The sequence below is a fragment of the Balaenoptera musculus genome, chromosome 11, assembly GCF_009873245.2.
Source record: "Balaenoptera musculus isolate JJ_BM4_2016_0621 chromosome 11, mBalMus1.pri.v3, whole genome shotgun sequence".
Classification (NCBI taxonomy): domain Eukaryota; kingdom Metazoa; phylum Chordata; class Mammalia; order Artiodactyla; family Balaenopteridae; genus Balaenoptera; species Balaenoptera musculus.
In genome coordinates this window covers 98609023-98631758 of record NC_045795.1, presented here as the reverse complement: position 1 = coordinate 98631758, position 22736 = coordinate 98609023, and the positions used below count along the sequence as shown (strand labels likewise).

Sequence of the window (22736 nt, the reverse complement as noted above, 5' to 3'; positions counted from 1 at the left end):
AAACGTCCCTCTTAGAACTGCTTTTGCTGCATCCCATAGATTTTGGATCGTCGTGTTTTCATTGTCACTTGTCTCTAGGTTTTTTTTTATTTCCTTTTTTATTTCTTCAGTGATCTCTTGGTTATTTAATGATGTATTGTTTAGCCTCCATGTGTTTGTGTTTTTTTCCCTGTAATTGATTACTAATCTCATAGCGTTGTGGTCAGAAAACATGCTTCATATGATTTCAAATTTCTTAAATTTACTGAGGCTTGATTTGTGACCCAAGATGTGATCTATCCTGGAGAATGTTCCATGTGCACTTGAGAAGGAAGTGTAATCTGCTGTTTTTGGATGGAGTGTCCTATAAATATCAATTAAATCTGTCTGGTATATTGTGTCATTTAAAGCTTGTGTTTCCTTACTAATTTTCTGTTTGGATGATCTGTCCATTGGTGTAAGTGAGGTGTTAAAGTCCCCCACTATTATTGTGTTACTGTCGATTTCCTCTTTTATAGCTGTTAGCAGTTGCCTTATGTTGAGGTGCTCTTATGTTGGGTGTATATATGTTTATAGTTGTTATATTCTCCTCTTGGATTGACCCCTTGATCATTATGTAATGTCCTTCCTTGTGTCTTGTAACAGTCTTTATTTTAACATCTAGTTTATCTGATACAAGTATTGCTACTCCAGCTTTCTTTTGATTTCCATTTGCATGGATATCTTTTTCCATCCCCTCACTTTCAGTCTGTATGTGTCCCTAGGTCTGAAGTGGGTCTCTTGTAGACAGCATATATATTGGTCTTGTTTTTGTATCCCTTCAGCGAGCCTGTGTCTTTTGGTTGGACCATTTAATCCATTCACGTTTAAGGTAATAATCGATATGTATGTTCCTGTTACCATTTTCTTAATTGTTTTGAGTTTGTTTGTGTAGGTCCTTTTCTTCTCTTGTGTTTCCACTTAGAGAAGTTCCTTTAGCATTTGTTGTAGAGCTGGATTGGTGGTGTTGAATTCTTTTAGCTTTTGCTTATCTGTAAAGCTTTTGATTTTTCCATCAAATCTGAATGAGATCCTTGCCAGGTAGAGTAACCTTGGTTGTAAGTTCTTCCCTTTCATCACTTTAAATATATCATGCCACTCCCTCTGGCATGTAGAGTTTCTGCTGAGAAATCAGCTGTTAACATTAGAGTTCCCTTGTATGTTATTTGTCATTTTTCCCTTATTGATTTCAATAATTTTTCTTTGTCTTTAATTTTTGTCAGTTTGATTACTGTGTGTCTCAGTGTGTTTCTCCTTGGTTTATCCTTCCTGGGACTCTCTGCACTTCCTGGACTTGGATGGCTATTTCCTTTCCCATGTTAGGGAAGTTTTCGACTATAATCCCTTAAAATATTTTCTCAGGTCTTTTCTCTCTCTCTTCTCCTTCTGGGACCCCTATAATGCAAATGTTGTTGCGTTTAATGTTGTCCCAGTGGTCTCTTAGGCTGTCTCCAGTTCTTTTCATTCTTTTTTCTTTATTCTGTTCTGCGGCAGTGAACTCCACCATTCTGTCTTCCAGGTCACTTATCCATTCTTCTGCCTCAGTTATTCTGCTATTGATTCCTTCTAGTGTATTTTTCATTTCAGTTATTGTATTGTTCATTTCTGTTTGTTTGTTCTTTAATTCTTTTAGGTGTTTGTTCTTTAATTCTTCTAGGTCTTTGTTAAACATTTCTTGTGTCTTCTCGATCTTTGCCTTCATTCTTTTTCTGAGGTCCTGGCTCATCTTCACTATCGTTATTCTGAATTCTTTTTCTGGAAGGTTTCCTAGCTCCACTTCATTTAGTTGTTTTTCTGGGGTTTTATCTTGTTGCTTCATCTGGTACATAGCCCTCTGCCTTTTCATCTTGTTTATCTTTCTGTGAATGTGGTTTTTGTTCTACAGGCTGCAGGAATGTAGTTCTTGTTGCTTCTGCTGTCTGCCCTCTCATAGCTTTAAGTTTAATAGGATGCTTACTGTGTCCTCTGGGAGAAGCATTTATTCTTTGGAAACTAGGATCTCTAGACCCACAGTCCTAAAGTTGTTGAGATGGGAAGCACAGATTGCCCAGGTGGTCCCTGGGAATGACAGTAAGCAAGGCTGTTTCTCCTTTTACCCTGTGGTTCCCAGACTCATGTAGTCTAGCAGTTGGGAACATAGTACTCTATAACGGCCGTTAACTTAGGGCATATACAGTGCCCCACTGTCACAGGGTATCATCTCTAAGCTATTGCTCAGCTCTTCTTCAAAGCTCTTTCATTGGGTTTTTCAACAGTGACACTATTGACATTTTAGGCTGAATAATTCTTTGTTGTGGGGGCCAAAAATGTCCCCTTTTTGAGAACTACTGCTCTCCCAGGCTGGCAGCTCTGGCTCACTGTGTGGTAGGAACAGTGGAGCCGTGATCCTGTGCCCGTCCTGCACCACTGCACCTCCTTTGCTCTAACGTGGGTCCCATAATTATGTTGCATGGTACAGCCATGCCAGTGAATCACACATTCTATGAGCCCTGTACAGTGGTATTGGCTGAATCCTGTGGGCAGGAAAGACACGCCCATGCTCAGAATATGAGTCACTTCCAGGCAAGATGAGTTGCTGCCCGTTCCCAGGTGGAAGGGATCCAGTGTAGTCAACTTATCACCAAGTGGCTGGTTAGTCTCAGGAGATGGTCATGTTATGAGGATCTCAGTGTTGGCCTCTGTTGCTGTCAGGATAGACTTTCAACCGCAGCAGTGGCTCAGTCAGCCTTAGTGAGTAGAAGCCCCTGATATTGGATCTAGGCAGAGCCTGTCTCCCCACCGCCCACTACTCCTGCTACAAGCCGTTATGCCATCACTGAGATGACAGTGCCTGTTGAATCAACTGGCTAAATTGTTCTTTTGGTTGTTGTTGCTTCTTCTGTGTTGGATGCTCTCTGAAGGAAGCATTAACGTACAATACAAAGATCTTCATACTTTGTGTCCCCTCCCATAGGTCCATCCACATGCCTCTTCCCCCAAATCCTGTCTTCCACCTTCTAATCTTTTTCCTTTTAAGTCCCTAACCAACCAATGAACCATTGTCCACTCTTTGAGTCTTTATATATTTTTATCTTGGGCCACTTTTTCCATGTAAAGTGGGTAACCAGGTGTGCCACCTGCAGCTTACTCATTGGGACAATAGCCCCTCATCAGTGTCTTCCAGGGCTATCCCTGGGTGCGGCTGTAATGCATCATTCTCACGTCGTACATACTACAAGCCAAATCATCCATGAAGCAAGCTCAGCCTTTATCCTCCTCCAAAAGCCTCCTTGTAGCCATGTGCATGAGCCAGTGGAGAAGTAGAACATTATGTGCTGGTGCAACAGTGGAAATTATGGGGGTCTGGGTTTCCTGTTTGTGCAGCTGACTTGTGCCCTCTGGCTTTGCTCATGTCCAATGCTGGTGTATCTCTTACATCCTACAGTGGATTTCTCTTGAGCTTCCTGACATTATGACTTGGTGAATCTGGCAGATCCCAGTTCATAATGGGCAGTTCTTGATACATGGTCATTTGATGTCCCATGGTTAGAAGCTCCATCTCTGCCAGGGTGTAGCATCTAGGAGCTGATTTCAAATGGTGTGTGGTTCTTCACTACAGATGGCGTGGCCTTGCTCCAGAACCGTAGCAGTCTACATTGTGATCTCCTACTGGGAGCCCACCATAACTTCCCACGGCTTCTGTGTACACCGAGGATACCTTTAGTACCATAGTTTACAGGGAGGTATGGCCCACGTGGTGGAGGGCTGCTTACCCTGCTGCCTGTATCTGTTGCAGAGCTCGTTTTTGCTCTGGCCCCTCACAGACCTGGCATCCTTTTATATCACTGGGTAAATGGCTCTGAGCATTATTCCCAAGTGTGGAATGTGCTGCCTCTAGAACCTGAAGAGGCCTATCAGGCAGTGTGCTTCTTTCTTAGTGGTGAGAGGTACGAGATGCTGTAAGTTGATCTTTACTTTGGAGAGGATGTCCCAGAGTGCTCCAGACCACTTGACCCCTAAAAACCTCCCTGATGCGGTGGGCTCCTCAAAATTCATGAGGTTTATCTTTTACCCTCTGGGATGCGTGTATCTACCAAGGCCTCCAGTGTACTTGCCCTTTAGTGGTCACCAGGTGATAGTAGCAACATGTCATTGATGTAGTGGACCAGTGAGATTATACAGAATATCCAAATAGTCTGGTTTTCTTTGAATATCTTATGACAAAGGATGGGGGAGTTCACATAGCCCTGAAGCAGGTCACAAGGTGTACTCTTGTCTGTCCTGTGTGAATGTGAGCTGTTTCTGATCCTGCTTCCTCTATGGATGGCAGAGAGTGCATTCGCCAGGCCTGTGGCCCCGTCCAGGCACCTGAGGTTCTGTTGATGCGCTTCAGCAGACTTACCACTTCTGGCACAGCCGATACAACGGGGCTTCTACTTGGTTGAGTTTGTGGTGGTCTGCTACAATCTGCCAGAATCCATTTGGATTTTGTGAAGACCAGACTCAATGGAGATATGATGGGACCATCAGCTCTAGTATTAGTCAGGGTTCTCCAGAGAAACAGGACCAATAGGATATATAGAGAAAGATTTATTTTAGGGAATTAACTTGCAGAGTTGTGAGGGTTGGCAAGTTTGAAATTTGCAGGGCAAGCCAGCAGGCCAGAGACCCAGGGAAGAGCGTGTTGTACTCTTGAGTCCGAGGGCAAGCTGGAGGCAGACTTCCATCTTCCTCAGGAAACTTTAGTCTTTTTTCACAAGGCCTTCAACTGACTGGATGAGGCCCATCCGTATTAACGGGGGTCATCTGCTACTCAGAGTCTACTGACTTAAAAAGATACCTTTACAGTAACATCTGGACTAACGTTTAACCAAGCAACTGGGCCCTGTAGCCTAGCCAAGTTGACATACAAAATTAAACATCACACCCCTGCATCCTTCAGGTCTATAGGTGGCATTAATCTCTGCCATTCCTCCTGTGATGTGGTTTTGTTTTTTCATTACTCTTTTGGCCAGGGGGTGAGAACGGCAGCTTCAGAGGCTTCCACTTGGCCTTCTACACTGTGATAGCTCCAAAATGCTGTCTGAGAATGTGCTTTCTAGGACCACTCTTGGTACCAGTTGTGTAGGATCAGGATTGGGGAGATTAGAAACAAAGACTTCATCTGATCCTGTGATGCCACAATGGAGCTCGGTGGCCCTTCCTAGCTCTCCGCACTCCGGGCAAAGAGGCCAGGTCTTTGTACTCCTGCATTTTCCAGTCTTTGGATACAGGCAGCTCCCTTTGCCTGAGGACAGTTCTGGGAGGGACTCTGAGAGAGGGCGTCAGCCAACTTTCCCAGCAGCTAGCAGAATGAGTACCTTGCCCCCAAAGCCAGGATCTGGTCGGTACAACACAGCATCCACTATCATATGACCATATCTGCTTTTTTAAAACATCAGCCTTATTGAGATATAATTTACATAGCATACAATTCGGTGGTTTTTAGTCTATTTACAGAGTTGTGCAACCATCAGCACAATCTAGTTTTACAACATTTTCATCACAAAAAGAAACCCCATTCCCAGTAGCAGTACCTAGCTTCCCCTCCCGCCAGGCAGCCACTAATCTACTTTCTGACTCCGTGGATTTGCCTATTCTAGACACTTCCTGTAAATGGAATCATAGAACCTGTGGTCTTTTCCATGTCTGCTTTTAAAATGCAATTTGACTCATAATTTAACTGAATGCTTTCACTTTTGTGTTTTAATGAGAATTAAAGAGTAAGGATAATTAGAATTTTGCAATTTATTTGAACATGTCACCTAATATTTTGTCTTTAAACACATGCTTTCAAACAAAAACTCCAGTGCATTCTTTTCCTCAAGAGAAAGCAGTGGCAAATACTGTTTTCTAATTCCTCGTATTACTCAGCCATTTTGGCATCTCTAAAATTCCTGGAAGTTTCATAGGTAAATCCTTGAAATATAAGATCCTAGTGACCTAATCTCAATACTTGGCCCCAAAATATGAGTCTATAAATGTCATTTCTAGCATATTTTACAGAAATAGTCACATTTTTTGTCATTTATCTAGCCAAAGCTAAGTAGAGGTTGAATCCTGTGAATTTAGGACCGTCTCAATGATAAATATGAAATATTTAGGTTAAAAAAACCTTCACCTTATTGGAGCCACTAAATAATAGCATTTTCTTCTTTTTTGCATAGATTTTATAGATAAAACTAGAAAATCTAGACATTGGCATATACTCAGTAAATATTTGTTGAATGAAAAAAATGGTAGAATGAAAGAATTCTAATTATTAAGAAAATTGGTCATATCTGGAAAATCCAAATCTAAAATTTAATACATTCATTTATCTAATTTTTTTTCTTACTGTTCTCTTAAAGTTACAACCTAAACATTTGTTAAAAGAATACAAGACAGATTCTTACTGGGAGAATAATGTGATGAGCTGCCGAGGGCAGTGGTACTGGTTTTCACCTTGGCAGGCAGTCGATGTTTACATGATTTTGGAAAAATTTAGTTCCATGACGTAAAATATATTAGACTAGGAGTTAGGGAAGCTGGGTGTGGGCTTAGCTCTATGGATAACTTTTGATTCACAGGTTTCCAAGTAAAGTCTAATGCATAGTTTTATGTATGTTTTATTTCTGTATTTTTCTTTAAATTTGATGTATTTTAGAATACACTGGGAACAGAAACCCTTGGTATAACTCACTGCTATTTAAGAAATAATGACAACTAAGTTTTATTGGTGCAGTTATTCATCCTCTTATTCAACCGATGTTTTTTGAGTACCTACTATGTGCCAGGGGATTAAAAGTGAATAAAGATTAGTCTCTGTCATCAGTTTATTCCTACAGTTTATGAAATACAGCATGGTACATAAAAGGCCCTACAGACAGGAGACACAAATTTAGATCCCACTCTGATTGGCTGCATGTTACTGGCTATGTTACTTTGTGCTCCTGTGTTTAAAATGAGTACTTGGGGAACTTCCCTGGTGGCGCAGAGGTTAAGAATCTGCCTGCCAATGCAGGGGACACGGGTTCGAGCCCCGGTCTGGGAAGATCCCACATGCCGTGGAGCATCTAAGCCTGGGCACCACAACTACTGAGCCTGCACTCTAGACCCCGTGAGCCACAACTGCAGAGCCCACATGTCACAACTACTGAAGCCCGGGCTCCTAGAGCCCGTGCTCCACAACAAGAGAAGCCACCGCAATGAGAAGCCCGCACACCACAAAAAAGAGTAGCCTCCGCTCACCGCAACTAGAGAGCTCCCGCGCGCAGCAACGAAGACCCAATGCAGCCAAAAATAAATAAATAAATAAGTAAAATTTAAATAAATAAATAAAAGAAAATGAGTACTTGGATGTGCCGGTGTGTCAATGAATCTTAGCTGAAGCTTTACTTTCTTTAACTACTGTATTTAGAACAAATAGAAATTTTAAAACTGAGAGTCAAAAATTGATTATTGAAAGAGATTTCTATTCTTAAGTACAAATAGAATATCATAGGAAAAGAATTCACTTGTTCAAAGGAACTTAGAATCCTTAACACCTAGGCACTCAGTTTCAGAAAGGAGAAAGTGTCTTTAGCACGCTGCCTAGTCTACTAGGCGTGAGTTCATATATGTTAGTGTGGTTTTAAGGAGAAGCCATGTGCTTTGAATATTTTTTTTTTTTTGCTTTGAATATTTATAGAATTCAAAGCACTTTCCATAGACATCATCTTTTTTTTTTCCTTAGATCGATAAAAGCCCAGAAGGACAGTTCACTCAGCTAATGACATTGCCCAAAACCTTACAGCAGCAAATAAATCATATTATGGACCCTCCTGGAAAAAACAGAGATGTGGAAGAAACTTTATTACAAGTGGCTCATGACCCCGACTGTGGAGACGTGGTGCGTCTAGGTACGTGCATGAATCTGACGGGGAGGAAGTGTTGGCTGGAGGGGGTCGGGGGGAGCAAACTTTGTTTGTGGCTGAGACGGGTTCTCTCTTGTTTCTTGCCTAGTGAGATAGAGAGAGAGATTTCCTCTCAGAATAAGAAAGCACTAACAGTCTGGGGGTTTTCCCAACCTAAATTCTTGTTTGTTTGAAGTAGGGTGCTGAAAGTACTTCTATTTTCAGATCCCTGGGTCCTAAATCACTGACAGAGAGGGAAACAATGATTCTTTTGGTCCCAAGGGCATAACTTTTAGAAGTTATTTCAAAGACATGTGTTTGTTCTTCATGGTGGTCTGAGGAGGATGGAGACTGGTGACATTTTTAATGCTTTTATAACATCAAGAGCACCACTCTCCTCAGCCGACGCCCCCTCCATGTGGCTCCTGTGCGCACAGTAGGTCTGCTCCAACACGGCCCCTGTTCCTCACGTCATCCCCAATGTGGGCCAAAAATCTGAGCCTGATCTTCAGAGACTTGCTGCCTTTTGAGGTGTTATAGGTAATTTACAAGGTCAGTCAGTAAGTAAGGAAATCATGAAATTGGAAATGATGCCCTCCCTCAGATGAGCACACCGTTTACCGTTGAGTAGGTGTTTGCTGAGCTTCCCCAGGGAGCAGCCCGGCCACCTGGCAGGATGCGAGTCACAGTGACGGTGTCGCGTGAAGAGACCTGCCCGGCGGGCAGAGCGGAGCATGTGCCTAGGGCGCCGGCTACCTCTTCTGAAGATACATGTGGATGCGTGTCTTTTCTGGTCGTGGTGTGAGTTCTTCTGCCTTTCTGAGGGCCTGAAGGATTGTCCCGCTGTCCTCACCGAGGAGTCCTCTGAGTGATTTCAGAATAAGTTTTCCTCCTAGGCAGAAACGTTTGGTGTTTTTTTTCCCCAATCTTTTCACATCTTGGAATTGAGAACCAGCAGACTTAAGCAGATTTTAAAGTGAAAAAAATGACCTTCGAGCGTCACCTAACCCACTGGTTGTAAGATGAGGCATCCCAGGCCCAGAGTGGGGCGGTCATTTGCTTGTGTTCACACAGCTGGTCAGCGACACAGCTGGTCGTTGACACAGCTGGCAGCTCCAGTCTCCTGGACCTCGATCCTGATACTCTTTTCACTGTCACTCTGACACCAGAGATAGATTTGCTGGTTTTATTGGATAGCTGGAAAGAATATTTAGTTTCAAGTTTTAAAAGTGCTAGGATGACTCACATCTGGCTTTTTTGGCATCGTTATTGTTTTTTTCTCACAGGGCTCTCAGCAATCGTGAGACCTTCCAGTATGAGACAGAGCACCAAAGGCATTTTCACTGCTGGTAAGAATTGTTAAAAATCCACACTTAACGTACCTGCTGGATTGAGCAGCCTCAGTGCTCCTGGTTAAAATGTAAAGCTTTATCTGTATCCTGCAAGTACTTCTGAAATACTGAATTTTGATGGTCATAACCTAGGACACGGCAGTAACGTATAGACAGGCAGACAGTGCTGTAATCCGGAGTCTGAGGTGCTGCTGGGAGGATTTGCTGCCACTCTGCGTTTTCCCACTTACTCCTTATGTGCAGGTTTCCCCTTGCGTTTTTATATCTATAGGAGTTACACATGATATTGTTGAAAAAACAGCAGTACCTTGCCCTCCCCCTGCCCAATGTTCCTCTCCAGAGACAACCACTGCTGACTCTCCTGGTGGGTTATTTTTGTTTTCACTGCTATTTCTCTGGATAATGAGCTTATATTGCTGCTTCTCTCCTTTTAATTTTAGGCATCATCTGTGGACTTCTCACTCTAGCAGATTAGAATTCAACTGCCCCCTCCCATCGCGCGTGCGCGCACACGCGCACACGCACACACACACACACACACACACACACACACACACACACACACACACACACACACACACACACACACACACACACACACCCATCCCTCTGTGTTCCAAATATGGTTGTGCCGTAGCTTTAGCGAAGCCAATCTTGAATTTCCATTGTCTGACTGTATTACTGTGATTCATAGCTGAGCCACATGATACACTTTTCCTTGCCTGCACAGCTTTCTTTTCCCACAGAGGCTGTCGTCACCTGTCTCATGTGAGGAACCCTGTTTCCTGTATCTGGTGTCTTTGATTTTTGTGGCGCACAGCCTCATTTTGGTGAGGCACACCATCCAGGAACTTCGTGGGAAAGGGTGCAGGGGAGGCAGATTTGGAGCCCATGTGTGGCCAAGTGTATCTTTAGTCCACCCTCATGCCTGACTGAGACTTAGGCTGGAGATGATTAGAAATAGTTGTCCTTTAGAATTTTGATACCGTTGCTCCAATTATCTTCTCACTTCTAGGATTGCTGTCGAAGTCCAAAGCCGTTCTGATTCTTAATCCTTTGTGTATGTTCTTTCTGGAAGCCTTTTAGGCCTTCTTTTAACCCCAGGGCTCTGAAGTTTCTCAGTGGTGTGTTTCGACGTGAGTCTGTTTTTATCTGTTACACTGAATACTCATTGCCCTTCAGTTTGGAAACTCAGAGTATAAGAATATAGGAAAAATTTATTGTATTCGTTCTTCCCATCTGTTTTCTCTCTTCTCTTTCTGGAACTCCTTTTATTCAAACATTGGGCCTCCTAGACTGGTCCTTTGGTTTTCTTTCTTTCGTATCCTTTTTTTGATCTCTTTGTCCTTTTGCTTTGCTTTCTCCACTTTAGTTTCCATTGAGTTGTTTTATTTTTGTTATTTTAATTTCTAGGAGCTCTTTTCCTTTTTTGTTCTCTGAATATTCCTTTTTTTTTTTTTAATTTAAAACATCCTGTTCTTGTGTTATGGGCTTAAACATTTGAACATATCTTTGGATATTGCCAAGTTGCCAAAGTGGTTTATCATTTTATCATCCCACTAGGAGTAAACGAAAGTTCTTGTTTCTCCCCATTCTTTCCAATGCTTGGTATTGTCTGATGACGGACTTTTCCAGTTCAGTCTCTTTATGCAGCTGTCTACTGAGCATCCCTTCTGTGCTCGCCACGCAGGATACAGGATGAACCCTGTACCATCCTGCCTTCAGGGGCTTCATCATCTAGAAGGGGAGACAGACACATAAATAGAAGTTTGCAGCGCTAGGGATAAATGGCATAGAGGGAACCTGAAGAAGGGAGTGGTCTTTCAGCCTGATTCTGATGCCTGGGTTGAGATTGCCAGGGAGCTGCACGATCACAGCTCTTAACGCCTCGCTCCGGCTGCCTGGGGATACAGCCAAGTGTTGCCCTCCTGAATCTTTGGAAAGATTCAGCCCGTCAACAAAGGTTTAGTAGCACGTGTGCCAAATCTACTCAGCTGAAGATTGTCCTACCGCTCAGGGGTGCATAGCTTTGCATTTCCAATTAAGATATTTATTTAATCTGTTCTCTTGCTGATTTATCCTGGCAAGGCTGAAGATGAGGTGCTTTTGTTTGCTTGGGTGGCTCAGGCTATTAATCTGTGTTCTGCATGATTGCAACTCCCTTACCATAATCCTCCTTGGGTGAGGCTGGATGCTTTGGCTTTTTTAATTTTTGGCTTCCTGTACTATAAGCAACTACTAGATTTATTGATTTTTTTTTTTAGTTGTGATAATGGTGGTGTTATGGGGTTAAAAAATCATTTTCTTGTAGAAATACATACTAAAATATTTACAGATGAAATGACAGGATGTCTAAGAATTGCTTCAAAAGAAAACATGTTGGAGGGAAGTGGGTAAGGGGGGGATGACTCAAGATTGGCTGTGAGTTGATACATTGTTGACGCTGGTGAAGATACATGGGAACATATTATGCTGTTCTTTTATAAGCTTGAATTCATCTCTAATAAAAGGTTTTTAAAAATCCACCCTCATCATCTCTTTTTTTTTTTTTTTAAATCTATTTTTGGCTGCGTTGGGTCTTCGTTGCTGCATGTGGGCTTTCTCTAGTTGCGGCGAGCAGGGGCTACTCTTCTGTTGCGGTGCGCGGGCTTCTCAATGTGGTGGCTTCTCCTTTTGCGGAGCACGGGCTCTAGGTATGCGGGCTTCAGTAGTTGTGGCACGCGGGCTCAGTAGTTGTGGTGCATGGGCTTCGTTGCTCCACGACATGTGGGATCTTCCTGGACCAGGGCTCAAACCCATGTCCCCTGCATTGGCAGGCGGATTCTTAACCACTGCGCCACCAGGGAAGTTCCATCCACCCTCATCATCTCTTGACATGTCAACGTGAAATGGATCTTTGGTCCTCTTTCCTCTTGTTCTTCCTGGTTGCCAGCAGAGGACAGTGGGTATCATCTCATGGAACCCTCAGCCCAGATTTCCTTGTGGCGGAGGAGTGCCCAGTGCTGCCTCCTCTGGGTGCTCACTGCTTTTCTCCCTTCCCCTCTAAAGATGCCTCATTGGATTGTGGAACCAGAGTGACAGAATGTCAGCAGCCTGCCCTGAGGTTGCAGGAATTGTGGAAGGTGATACGTATTCCTTCAGATTCGCTGGGTTTGCTTACCCTGTGCTCTGGCTTCTCTGGTTTATGGTGGTTGAGGGCTATGATGAAGGTGGCCCAGGCCAAGGGCAGGGGTTTGTGAGCCTCAGAGATTAGGGTTCGAACTCCAGCTTAACTACTGTGACTTGGGTAAGTTACCTGATTTTTCTTAGTTTTAATTTCATAGGGATAATTATGCCTGCCTCACTGGGTTGTGAAAATTATATCTTAAGACATGTAAGAGCACCAGCGCTGTGCCTGGTCTTTCCTCTTTGGTATCATTACCTAAAAGCTTCCTGACGTCTCTTTAGAACATGCCTCCTTGCATTTTCCTATTCAACGAGCAGTAGCCCCGTCACTAGGTCTCCAGCTGGAGTAAACTAGCAACCGTAGGCCCTGAGTGGCTGGTTTACTCTTTCTCTGTCCTCTGACTTCACAGCAAGCTTCAGAACCTCTCTCCTCCTGTGCGCTGCTCCTTAGAAGTCCTCTGGAGGTGGTCATAATTGCTGTTGTTGTGCCTGGCTTGTGCTGGGTGCATCTTCCTGAAATCTCCCAAGTTCTGCCTCTGGTCAGGTTTTCAGCCAGCTGATGTATCTATCACCTGCAGGGTGAGAAAACCCCAGGTTATTTGGTTGCACTTTTCCTCCTTTGTAGCCCTTATCATTCCTCCCCTCTGCAACCAGCCACTCGTAGTGGGGGTAAAAAGGAGGGGTCTCCTTAGCTAGTGAATAACTTTTATATTCAAATACTGTTAAATTCAGAGAGAGCGAAGCTAAGATTGTGATAAGAAGGCCTTGGCTCAAGGTCGTAGCTCATGTCTTTGCTCTGTAACCTTGGTATGTTAACAGCCCTTCTTCCTTGAAGTGGAGGGGATACTAATACCCAACTCGTGTCATGTTGTGAGAGTGTCCAGTATGTACCCAGTACCTAGTAGGTGCTTTATAAACTTGATTGAGTCTAGATCTAAGTATCAGTCTCTTCCTGGAAGAGACGGAAGCCAGGCTCTGTGTCAGCCCGAAGGGTTGCCCTTTCTAATGAACTGTGCTGGGTGACACGGCAGGTGTCCTCATGTGGTCTGACGCTGTGTCTGTGTTAGTTTCCCGAAATTCCCCTACCATTAGGTATACCCATGTTCCAAGGTGAGTACAGAACTACTTCCAAAACCAAGCACTGCTTTCCCTTTAGCCTGGGAGTTGGTTCTTGGGAAGATAGTACTGACTGCTTCGACTGTGCTGTTACTGGAGCAGCCGGTTTTTATCAGGGTCTCGGGGCAGCAGCTGCAGCCAGGCAGCTCGGGAGAGCAGGAGACCGTTCAGCCTCCTGGTCCCTGCCTGCGCCGCCCTGCAGGGCAGCAGCACACGGCGTCACGGCTCAGCCCGGCCAAGCAAGCGTCATGTTCGGATCAGCCACAGCTGTTTATGTGTCTAACCTGAATGAGTAGAGAGGAGTGGAACTATTTGCATCTTTGGGGGACGGCGGGGGGAAGCTTGGGGAGAAATGGGTCAGGGGCTTAGCAGTTAGACTGAGAAGCAAGCAGGAGCCAGACCGGGGAAGGCCTGTAAAAGCCTGAAGGGGAATCCAGAGTTTCACTGAGGGGAGAGGGAAGCCGCTGAAGGATTGTCGCAGACTGCTGTAGCGAGAGGATAGAGAGCAGCTTGGAGGGAGATGACGCGGTGGCTTGGGAAACTGATCAGCTATGGCTGCAGCCCGCCAGGCGAGGAGGCGTGGCCGCCCTGACTCAGGGTTTTGCAGGAGAGGCAGAGGAGAGATGCAGGCAGTACTTGGAAGGCGCATCCCCAGGTCTTGGTGATGGGAGGGATTCGGGCAGTGAAGCAGAGAGGAGCCAGAGGAGCTCCCAGGTTTCTGGCTTGGGGAGCAGAGACGGAGGTGCCCTTCCTGGAGGTGAGGGAACGTGGGGGAGGATGACAAGTTTAATCTTTGAAATCTTGCTTTATTTTTCCCCACCTGACTTTCTGGTCAATCAGAATTAACTTTGGGGTCAAATACCTATTTACCTTTGTAGCTTCAAAAGATTCAACTTTAACAAGACAGGTTTAGTCTTCTTTCTAAAAAGATTCCGGCATGCTTCGGTTGGTCCTTACCAGCCCTTTCTTGAAAGTGATAGAATGGATCATTGATTATCCTCTCCTTCTCATCTCTTATAACTGAAACATTTTATCCCCATTTTTTGGTACCTACATGTTTCAATAAGAAGAACACATGATGATAAAGATTTTTCTGGTGATGTATTTATCATTTAAACCTGAAAGTTTTAAAAGTAAAACTGCCTCAGAAGAGATTTTCTTTGTAGATGTAGCTAAGTGTGGTTGGAAATTAATTCGAAGAATGTTTGGGGCTTGCTGATTTTCTCTCCTAAAAATCTGAAATATAGGATTATGGGAAGGTAGAGACCTCTCACAACCTGGTCTCATCTCTGCCTCACATTGTTTCCTGGAGAATTTTGTCTGTCACTGGACCTATCAGTTTAAGGTCACACAGGGAATTCATAGTCTTACATATGTAGTGATTTTGCTGTAGGTAACATGAAACATGCTGGAAATCAACAGAAGAAAAACCTTAGGAGCCGTATATTAGAGTAGATTTCCGTTTGCTTCCAAAACAAAATCCTGACTTTGGATACTCATCAGTGTTCATAACGACCAGCTTTAGGTAAATAAGGATCTGCCTAAACAGGATGTCACTGAGGAGATGTTTGCAACTTTATCCACTGGGGAAGGATCAAAGTCAACAATGATGGTTCTTAGAGTACAGTTTCTCTCTTAGCAGGCTGTCTTCCTTCAAGATGCATTCTAAATGCAGACTTCCTAAATCACCATCCTCTTCTTTAGAAAGGAAGCAGAAACCGAACAAAAGCTCAGTGTCAGCCAAGTAGAAGTCTGTGGATTATAAACTCTGTGAGGGCAGAGACCAGGACTGTTGTTCATACCGGTGCCCCCAGCAACTAGCTCCATGTCCCGTATGTGTTGGTGCCCGAGAAATGCCTGTTCAGTGTATTTCAGTGACTGAATAAATGGAAGATTCTGAATTTTCTGGTAGTAGGGAAAGTCTCCATATATACAGAAAAGTACACAAATCATAAATTTGGTGAATTTTCACAAAGTGAACAGACTCGTGAACCCAGTGCCCAGATGAAGGACTAGAATAGGGCCAGTTCCCCCAGAACCCCACTGTGCCCCCATCCAGTCACTGCTCCTCTGAGGGTACCTACTGTCCTGACCTCTAATGCCACGCTTCTTTCTGTTTTGCCCATTTTTGAACTTTGTGTAAATACGTACTTTCTCATGTCTTTCACTCCTTGTAACAGCAGTGAGATTCCTCGTGGTGTTGGGAGTGGTCCCTTTATTCTCATTGCAACTCATCCATCGTCTGACTAGAGCACGGTTCATCCATTCTACTGTTGATGATTTCCCGGGTTGTTTCCAGTTTGGGGCTATTTCAAAGAGTCCTGCTCTGCATGTTTTGGTACCTGTCTTCGAGTGAGCGTAGGTATGCATTTCTGTTAGGTTTTTAGTTACGGGTGGAATTACTGTATCATAAAGTGTGTGAATGTCCAGCTGTGGTAGATACTACCTAACAAGCAGCAGAGTTCCTGCTGCAGTACCTCCGTGACCAGTGCTTGATAGTAGGTCTTTTTGTTTTTAGGCTCTCTCGTAGGTGAGTAGACGTATCATATTGGAGTTTTAACTTACACTTACTTTCCTGATGACCAATAAAGTTGAGCATTTGTTCACATGCTTACATGGATATCCTCTTTTGTGAAGTGCCTATTCTACTTTTGCTCATTTTTCTTTTGAATTGTCTGCCTTTTTTTTGTTTTTTTTACACTGAAATCTCTGTATAGTGTGGATACGGGTGCTTCGTTGGACAAGTGGAATGCAAAAGCCCCCCACTCTGGGGCTTGTCGTCTCACTCTCTTAATGGTGTCTTTTGATGAAAAGTTCTTAATCTTACTTAGTCCAGTTTATCAGTTTTGTCCTGTAAGGTTAGCAGCTTTTTGTGTCCTGTTTAGGAAATATTGCCTACTCCAAGTTCGTGAAGTTTAGTCCTCCACCTTTGTTGCAACTAGAATATTAAGGCAGGATCCTTCCTTCTAATCTCTTGGTTCTTAACCTTTTGAAAATCCTGGCTCCCAGTGAGACTCTGACTAAAACTCTGGGCCCTCTGCACAGACGTGCACACGTGCGCACACTCAGCAAACCTCCCTGCAGCTTCAGGAAGTTCTCAGACTGAGGCCTGTCTGTGGGCCCCTCGTTGGAGAACCCGTAACCTAGTCCAGCCTGTCAGCTTGCAGATGAGGAAGTCGATGCCCAGAGACGGGGAGTCTCCCTGTCCCCAGCGGGGACTAACATCCCGCTCTCCTGACTCCCATTCCAGTGCCCTCCCCAGATCAGTCCCCTGCTGCAGCCATCCTGAGAATATGTCTATGGCAAAGCTGTCGAAGGGAGAGACTTTTTCATTAAGGGAGGTTTCTATCCACTAGCAGCAAAAAATGGCTCCACGATGCCGCTCGTGGACTGTGGTGTATTTACCTTAAACGTTAAGCTCCCCGGAGTCTGTGAGGAAGGTTTGTGAAGCTGAGCTGGGACTCATTACGGTCGATGCCTCTTCCTCTCGCTGTGACTCAGTGCCCTGGGGTTGCCGCGTTGAGCCTTACTGTGTGCAGCTACCTTGGTATCTTGATCGGTTCTGCCTGGAATTTTAAAAAGCACCTTACGTAATAAGATTCCAGTCCCAGTGCTCGAGTGGGTGAGGTTTACCAGAGTGGTTGCTCCAGGGAGAAAATTAAAAGGGGTGGAGGCAGGAAAAGGAGCTCTGAGTTTCTTGACGAGTCTCGGTTTGCAGGAGTCAGTCAGTGGACAAGCGAGGCCACAGCTTCTAGAAGCATTCACTAATGACTTTATCGGTACCCTGCCTTTTTACCTGCCGCTGCCTGCAGTGGCCTTGTAAAAGGTCCTAAGTGCATGAGGCGGCTTACAGGTAACACGATCAGGTATTGTTGAGAGCGCTTACGCGCCAGTGCTCAGAGCCTCCGGAACCGGTCCTGTTATACCTCGTGAGCGGTGCCCACACTACATGTCACACCTGCAGCGCAGACCACGGTCTGGATCCCAGGGTGAAAAAGACTGTTCGGATCTTTGGGCCACACCCTGAAACACAGACTGAATGATCTCATCCTCAACACAAAGGAGGTCAAGCCCGTAACACCATCTGCAAATAGGATCCTGTGAGATCTGACAGACAGCAGCACCCCGCTTAGTCCATGCCGTCGGACTTCTTTCCCGTAAACCCCCCCCGAGAACCTCTCCTCTCGTTTCATCAGGCACTTGTGACTCAGTAGATGGGGTGCTGGAAGGGCAGGTGTCTGAACAAGGTGCATCTGTTCTGTCACTGCAGGTGTTTACTGAGCACCTGCTGTGTGCCGGGTGCTGCAGTAGGTGATGGGGAACCCGGGATGAATAGGACAAGGTCCCTGTCCTCAAGGAGCTCCCGGGGTAGGCGGAGGGACAGGAGAGCACTGTGCAGTGTGGTGAGTGCTGAGCTGGGCGTCAGCACAGGTGCCGTGGGACCAGGAGGAACAGTGTCTGAATTGGCTGGGGAGCCCGGTGCTTCCAGAGGAAAAATCTGAACGGGATCTCGGCGTCTACCAGGCAGGGCGTGATGGGAACGCCCTTCACCGCGGGCAGACCGGCGTCACACGCAGGGACGTGGCAGCAGTGCGCTGGGGGTGGTTGGGAGGCATCGGGGGCTAGAAAGGGGGCCAAGGACGCTCACTTACATACGGCGTCTTGTCTTTGCCTTCCTTTCTCCTCCTTTTTCAAAGAGCTGCTAAATTCAAAGGTTGCAGCATGCTCCTATCTGAAAGGACTCCCTTACCGCAGAAGCTTGGGTGCCTTTGGCATCCGTATCACTGCTTCAGCAGATGCGGAAATCAGTCTTTTCCCTCCCGTTGATCACGATGGCCCCCAGGGTCTCCTGGACCCCCAGTCAGCCCATCGCTGTTCTACTGCAAGGATGAGTCTGATCCGAATACCACAGGACCTCCACTGAGCATCCACTCAGGAAGCCTCAGTGTTCTTACTCGCTCTTCTTTTCTCTTTTAGGCCTGAAGAAATCAGTGATGTATAGTTCTCTAAAACTGCATAAAATGTGGAAAGGATGGCTGAGAAAAACATCCTGATTTTGCTTGCTTTTATCTATGTTATGTGTAGCTGAATAAAATGATCCTTTTTGACAGAACAGCGTCTGTTACTCTGACCTATTTGGTTGAATTTGAAGATATCTTGGTGTGCATGATACTGTACTGGATTTTGGAAATGTATGCGTCAGACATTTATCCGGGGGGAACCAGTACCTTTGAGGACTCAGCGTGAGAAGAGTCCTCTTTACACACAGCACCATCTGGGCCCTGCTTTCCTGAGAGCTTCGGCTCTGGTCTGTTTGGCACACGAGGGCCGGAGGTCTAAGAGGTGGTGCCTGTGCTGCGGACCGGCAGCCCCGTGCTAGGGCAGGAGGTTTGGCTCTGTCTGCCTCGGCTCCATCCGCTCACTCGGTTTTCTGCAGTGAGAGCTCCAGTCAGCATCTTCCTGGATCTGGGTGTTTAACATTTCTCCTTGTTCTCCATGAGGGTGTGTGGCGGTGACTCAAGTGAGGAACCTGCAACAGACCGGTGCAGAGCTTTCCCATGTAACAGGAGTGTTTGGGGAGCAGGAAATGACAAAGCACTCATTAGCTCAAAGAACTGGGAAGTCAGAGGTTGGTGGGCTTCAGAGTTGGTTTGATTCAGGGGGTTAACAGACCAATTTCCCTCCTTTCTCCATCCTTTGCCACGTTGACATCACACTAAGGCCAGCTCTCCTCTTAACTCTGAGACCCCTGACAACAGCCTCAAGGGCTGTGTGCACCCCCATCTGCATCTGGGGAGACAGAGGGAGTTCCTTTCAGAAGCCCTCTTAGAAAAGCAAGGGAACTCCAGCAGTTCCCAGCAAGCCTCTGTCTGGATTCCTGGGCCCTCATGGGTAACTTGCCCATCCCTGCACCAGGAATGGCCAGGGGAAACCAGGCCAAGGAGCTTGGACCTGAGCCTGCCTCCCCTCCAGCTCATGGGCTGCAGGAGGAGCCGACAGACGGATGGAAATGGGGGTATGGGGGGGAGGCAGCATCTGTTCCCTCGCCCGGCGCATCGTCTCTTCAGTTCAATCTCAGGCTTTGTCTTTCTTTTCTCAGATTGTCTCTACCTCACCCTGTTTCCATTGCCCAGTGCTCTAGTGCAGACCCTTAGGTTCTTTTGAAAATTTGAACAATAGTTTTCTACCAATTTTTTCTACCTTTGGGTTCAGCTCATTCCAACCCAAAAGAGCTCAGGCTTAAGATATGACCAAACTGGGTTGAATCTTCACTCCACTACTGACTAGCTGTGTGACTTTGGGCAAGTTATTTAGTGTCTCTGAACAGTTTTACCATCTCTGAAAAGGGAATAACACTACAGACCTCCTTGGGCTGTAGTGAAGGTCCTGCAAGCCAAGTGTCCTATGTACTAGGACACTGCCTGGTAGCATTCAGTAAATGTCACTTCTGTCATTACTTTCTATTATTGTTTTTGTTACTGTTTTCTTCTGCAAGTGTTTTTGTTTTGTTGGGTCAGGTTCCTCCTCAAGAAGCTAAAATGATTCCCTACTGCTTATGGGATAAAATAAGTATTTCTCATCAGCCTTGGTCAGTTCGGGCTGCCATAACAGATACCACACATTGGTTGGCTTATAAACAGCAGAAATTGATATTTCACAGTTCTGGGGCCTGGAAGTCTGAGACCAGGGTTGCTGATATGGCCGGTTTCTGGTGAGAGCTTCTTCCTAGTTGCAGAGGCCTGTTTTCCCAGTGTCTCCTCTCACAGTGGAGCCAGCAGACCAAAAGCAAGGTCTCATGTTTCTTCTTATAAGGATAGTAATCCCATTCATGAGGGTTCCACCCTCATGACCACGTTACCTGCCAAAGGCCCCACCTCTGAGCATCATCACATTGGGGGTGGGGGCGGTGAGAGAATTCTGAGGGGACACAAACATTCAATCCATAACAAGCCTATTCAAGACCTGTAAGCTGCAAAATTGGTTGAAGATGGTGGAGTAGAAGAATGTGTGCTCACTCCCTCTCGCGAGAGCACCAGAATCACAACTAACTGCTGAACAGTCATCTACAGGAAGACACTGGAACTCACCAAAAAAGATACCCCACATCCAAAGACAAAGGAGAACCGCAGTGAGATGGTAGGAGGGGCGCAATCACAATAAAATCAAATCCCATAACCGCTGGGTGGTGACTCACAAACTGGAGAACACTTATACCACAGAAGTCCACCCACTGGAGTGAAGGTTCTGAGCCCCACATCAGGCTTCCCAACCTGGGGTTCCAGCAACGGGAGGAGGAATTCCTAGAGAATCAGACTTTGAAGGCTAGCGGGGTTTGATTGCAGGACTTAGACAGGACTGGGGGAAACAGAGACTCCCCTCTTGGAGGGCACACACAAAGTAGTGTGCGCATCGGGACCCAGGGGAGGGAGCAGTGACACCATAGGAGTCTGAACCAACCTACCAGCTAGTGTTGGAGGGTCTCCTGCAGAGGCGGGGGGTGGCTGTGTCTCACCGTGGGGACAAGGACACTGGCAGCAGAAGCTCTGGGAAGTACTCCTTGGCATGAGCCCTCCCGGACTCGAGTCTGCCATTAGCCCCACCAAAGAGCCTGTAGCCTCCAGTGCTGAGTCACCTCAGGCCAAACAACCAACAGGGAGGGAATGCAGCCCCACCCATCAGCAGACAAGTGGATTAAAGTTTTACTGAGCTCTGCCCACCACCAGTCCCTCCCATCAGGAAGCTTGCACAAGCCTCTTAGATAGCCTCATCCACCAGAGGGCAGACCACAAAAGCAAGAAGAACTAGAATCCTGCAGCCTGTGAATGAAAACCACATTCACAGAGAGACAGACAAAATGAAAAGGTGGAGGACTATGTACCAGATGAAGCAACAAGATAAAACCCCAGAAAAACAACTAAATGAAGTGGAGATAGGAAACCTTCCAGAAAAAGAATTCAGAATAATGATAGTGAAGATGATCCAGGACCTCGGAAAAAGAATGGAGGCAAAGATTGAGAAGATGCAAGAAATGTTTAACAAAGACCTGGAAGAATTACAGAACAAACACCTAGAAGAATTAAAGAACAAACAAACGGAGATAAACAATACAATAACTGAAATGAAAAATACACTAGAAGGGATCAATAGAATAACTGAGGCAGAAGAACAGGTAAGTGACTTGGAAGACAGAATGGTGGAATTCACTGCCATGGAACAGTATAAAGAAAAAAGAATGAAAAGAAATGAAGACAGCCTAAGAGACCTCGGGGACAGCATTGAACGCACCAACATTCTCATTATTGGGGTCCCAGAAGGAGAAGAGAGAGAGAAAGGACCTGAGAAAATATTTGAAGAGATTATAGTCGAAAACTTCCCTAACATGGGAAAGGAAATAGCCACCCAAGTCCAGGAAATGCAGAGAGTCCCAGGCAGGATAAACCCAAGGAGAAACACACCAAGACACATAGTAATCAAACTGACAAAGAAAAATTATTAAAAGCAACAAGGGAAAAATGACAGACAACATACATGGGAACTCCCATAAGGCTAACAGCTGATTTCTCAGCAGAAACTCTACAAGCCAGAAGGGAGTGGCATGATATAAAAAAAGTGATGAAAGGGAACAACTTACAACCAGGATTACTCTACCCGGCAAGAATCTCATTCAGATTTGACGGAAAAATCAAAAGCTTTATGGATAAGCAAAAGCTAAGAGAATTCAGCACCACCAAACCAGCTCTACAACAAATGCTAAAGGAATCTCTCTAAGTGGGAAACACAAGAGAAGAAAAGGACCTACACAAACAAACTCAAAACAATTAGAAAATGGTAATAAGAACATACATATCAATAATTACCTTAAACGTGAATGGATTAAATGCTCCAACTAAAAGACACAGGCTCACTGAATGGATATAAAAACAAGACCCATATATATGCTGTCTACAAGAGACCCACTTCAGACCTAGGGATACATACAGACTGAAAGTGAGGGGATGGAAAAAGATATTCCATGCAAATGGAAATCAAAAGAAAGCTGGAGTAGCAATACTCATATCAGATAAAATAGATGTTAAAATAAAGAATGTTACAAAAGACAAGAAAGGACACTACATAATTATCAAGGGATCGATCCAAGAAGAAGATATAACAATTATAAATATATATGCACCCAACATAGGAGCACCTCAAT

The 22736-nt window shown here is 45.2% G+C and overlaps 1 protein-coding gene across 3 annotated transcripts in view; it reads left to right on the top strand.

Annotated features, from left to right (window-relative positions):
• TAMM41 (TAM41 mitochondrial translocator assembly and maintenance homolog) overlaps positions 1-18656 on the top strand; it is a 55995-nt gene extending 37339 nt beyond the window's left edge. For 2 of the 3 annotated variants that reach the window (XM_036870274.1, XM_036870272.1), the window contains 3 exons: positions 7751-7916; positions 9197-9259; positions 15724-16954. In XM_036870274.1, the coding sequence (XP_036726169.1) occupies positions 7751-7916; positions 9197-9259; positions 15724-15899 (405 nt within the window). In that variant the 3' untranslated portion in view covers positions 15900-16954. Of the gene's footprint in view, positions 1-7750; positions 7917-9196; positions 9260-15723; positions 16955-18520 lie in introns of those variants that run through there. The other variant, XM_036870273.1, reaches the window with a different exon arrangement.
• Positions 18657-22736: the final 4080 nt, after the last annotated feature.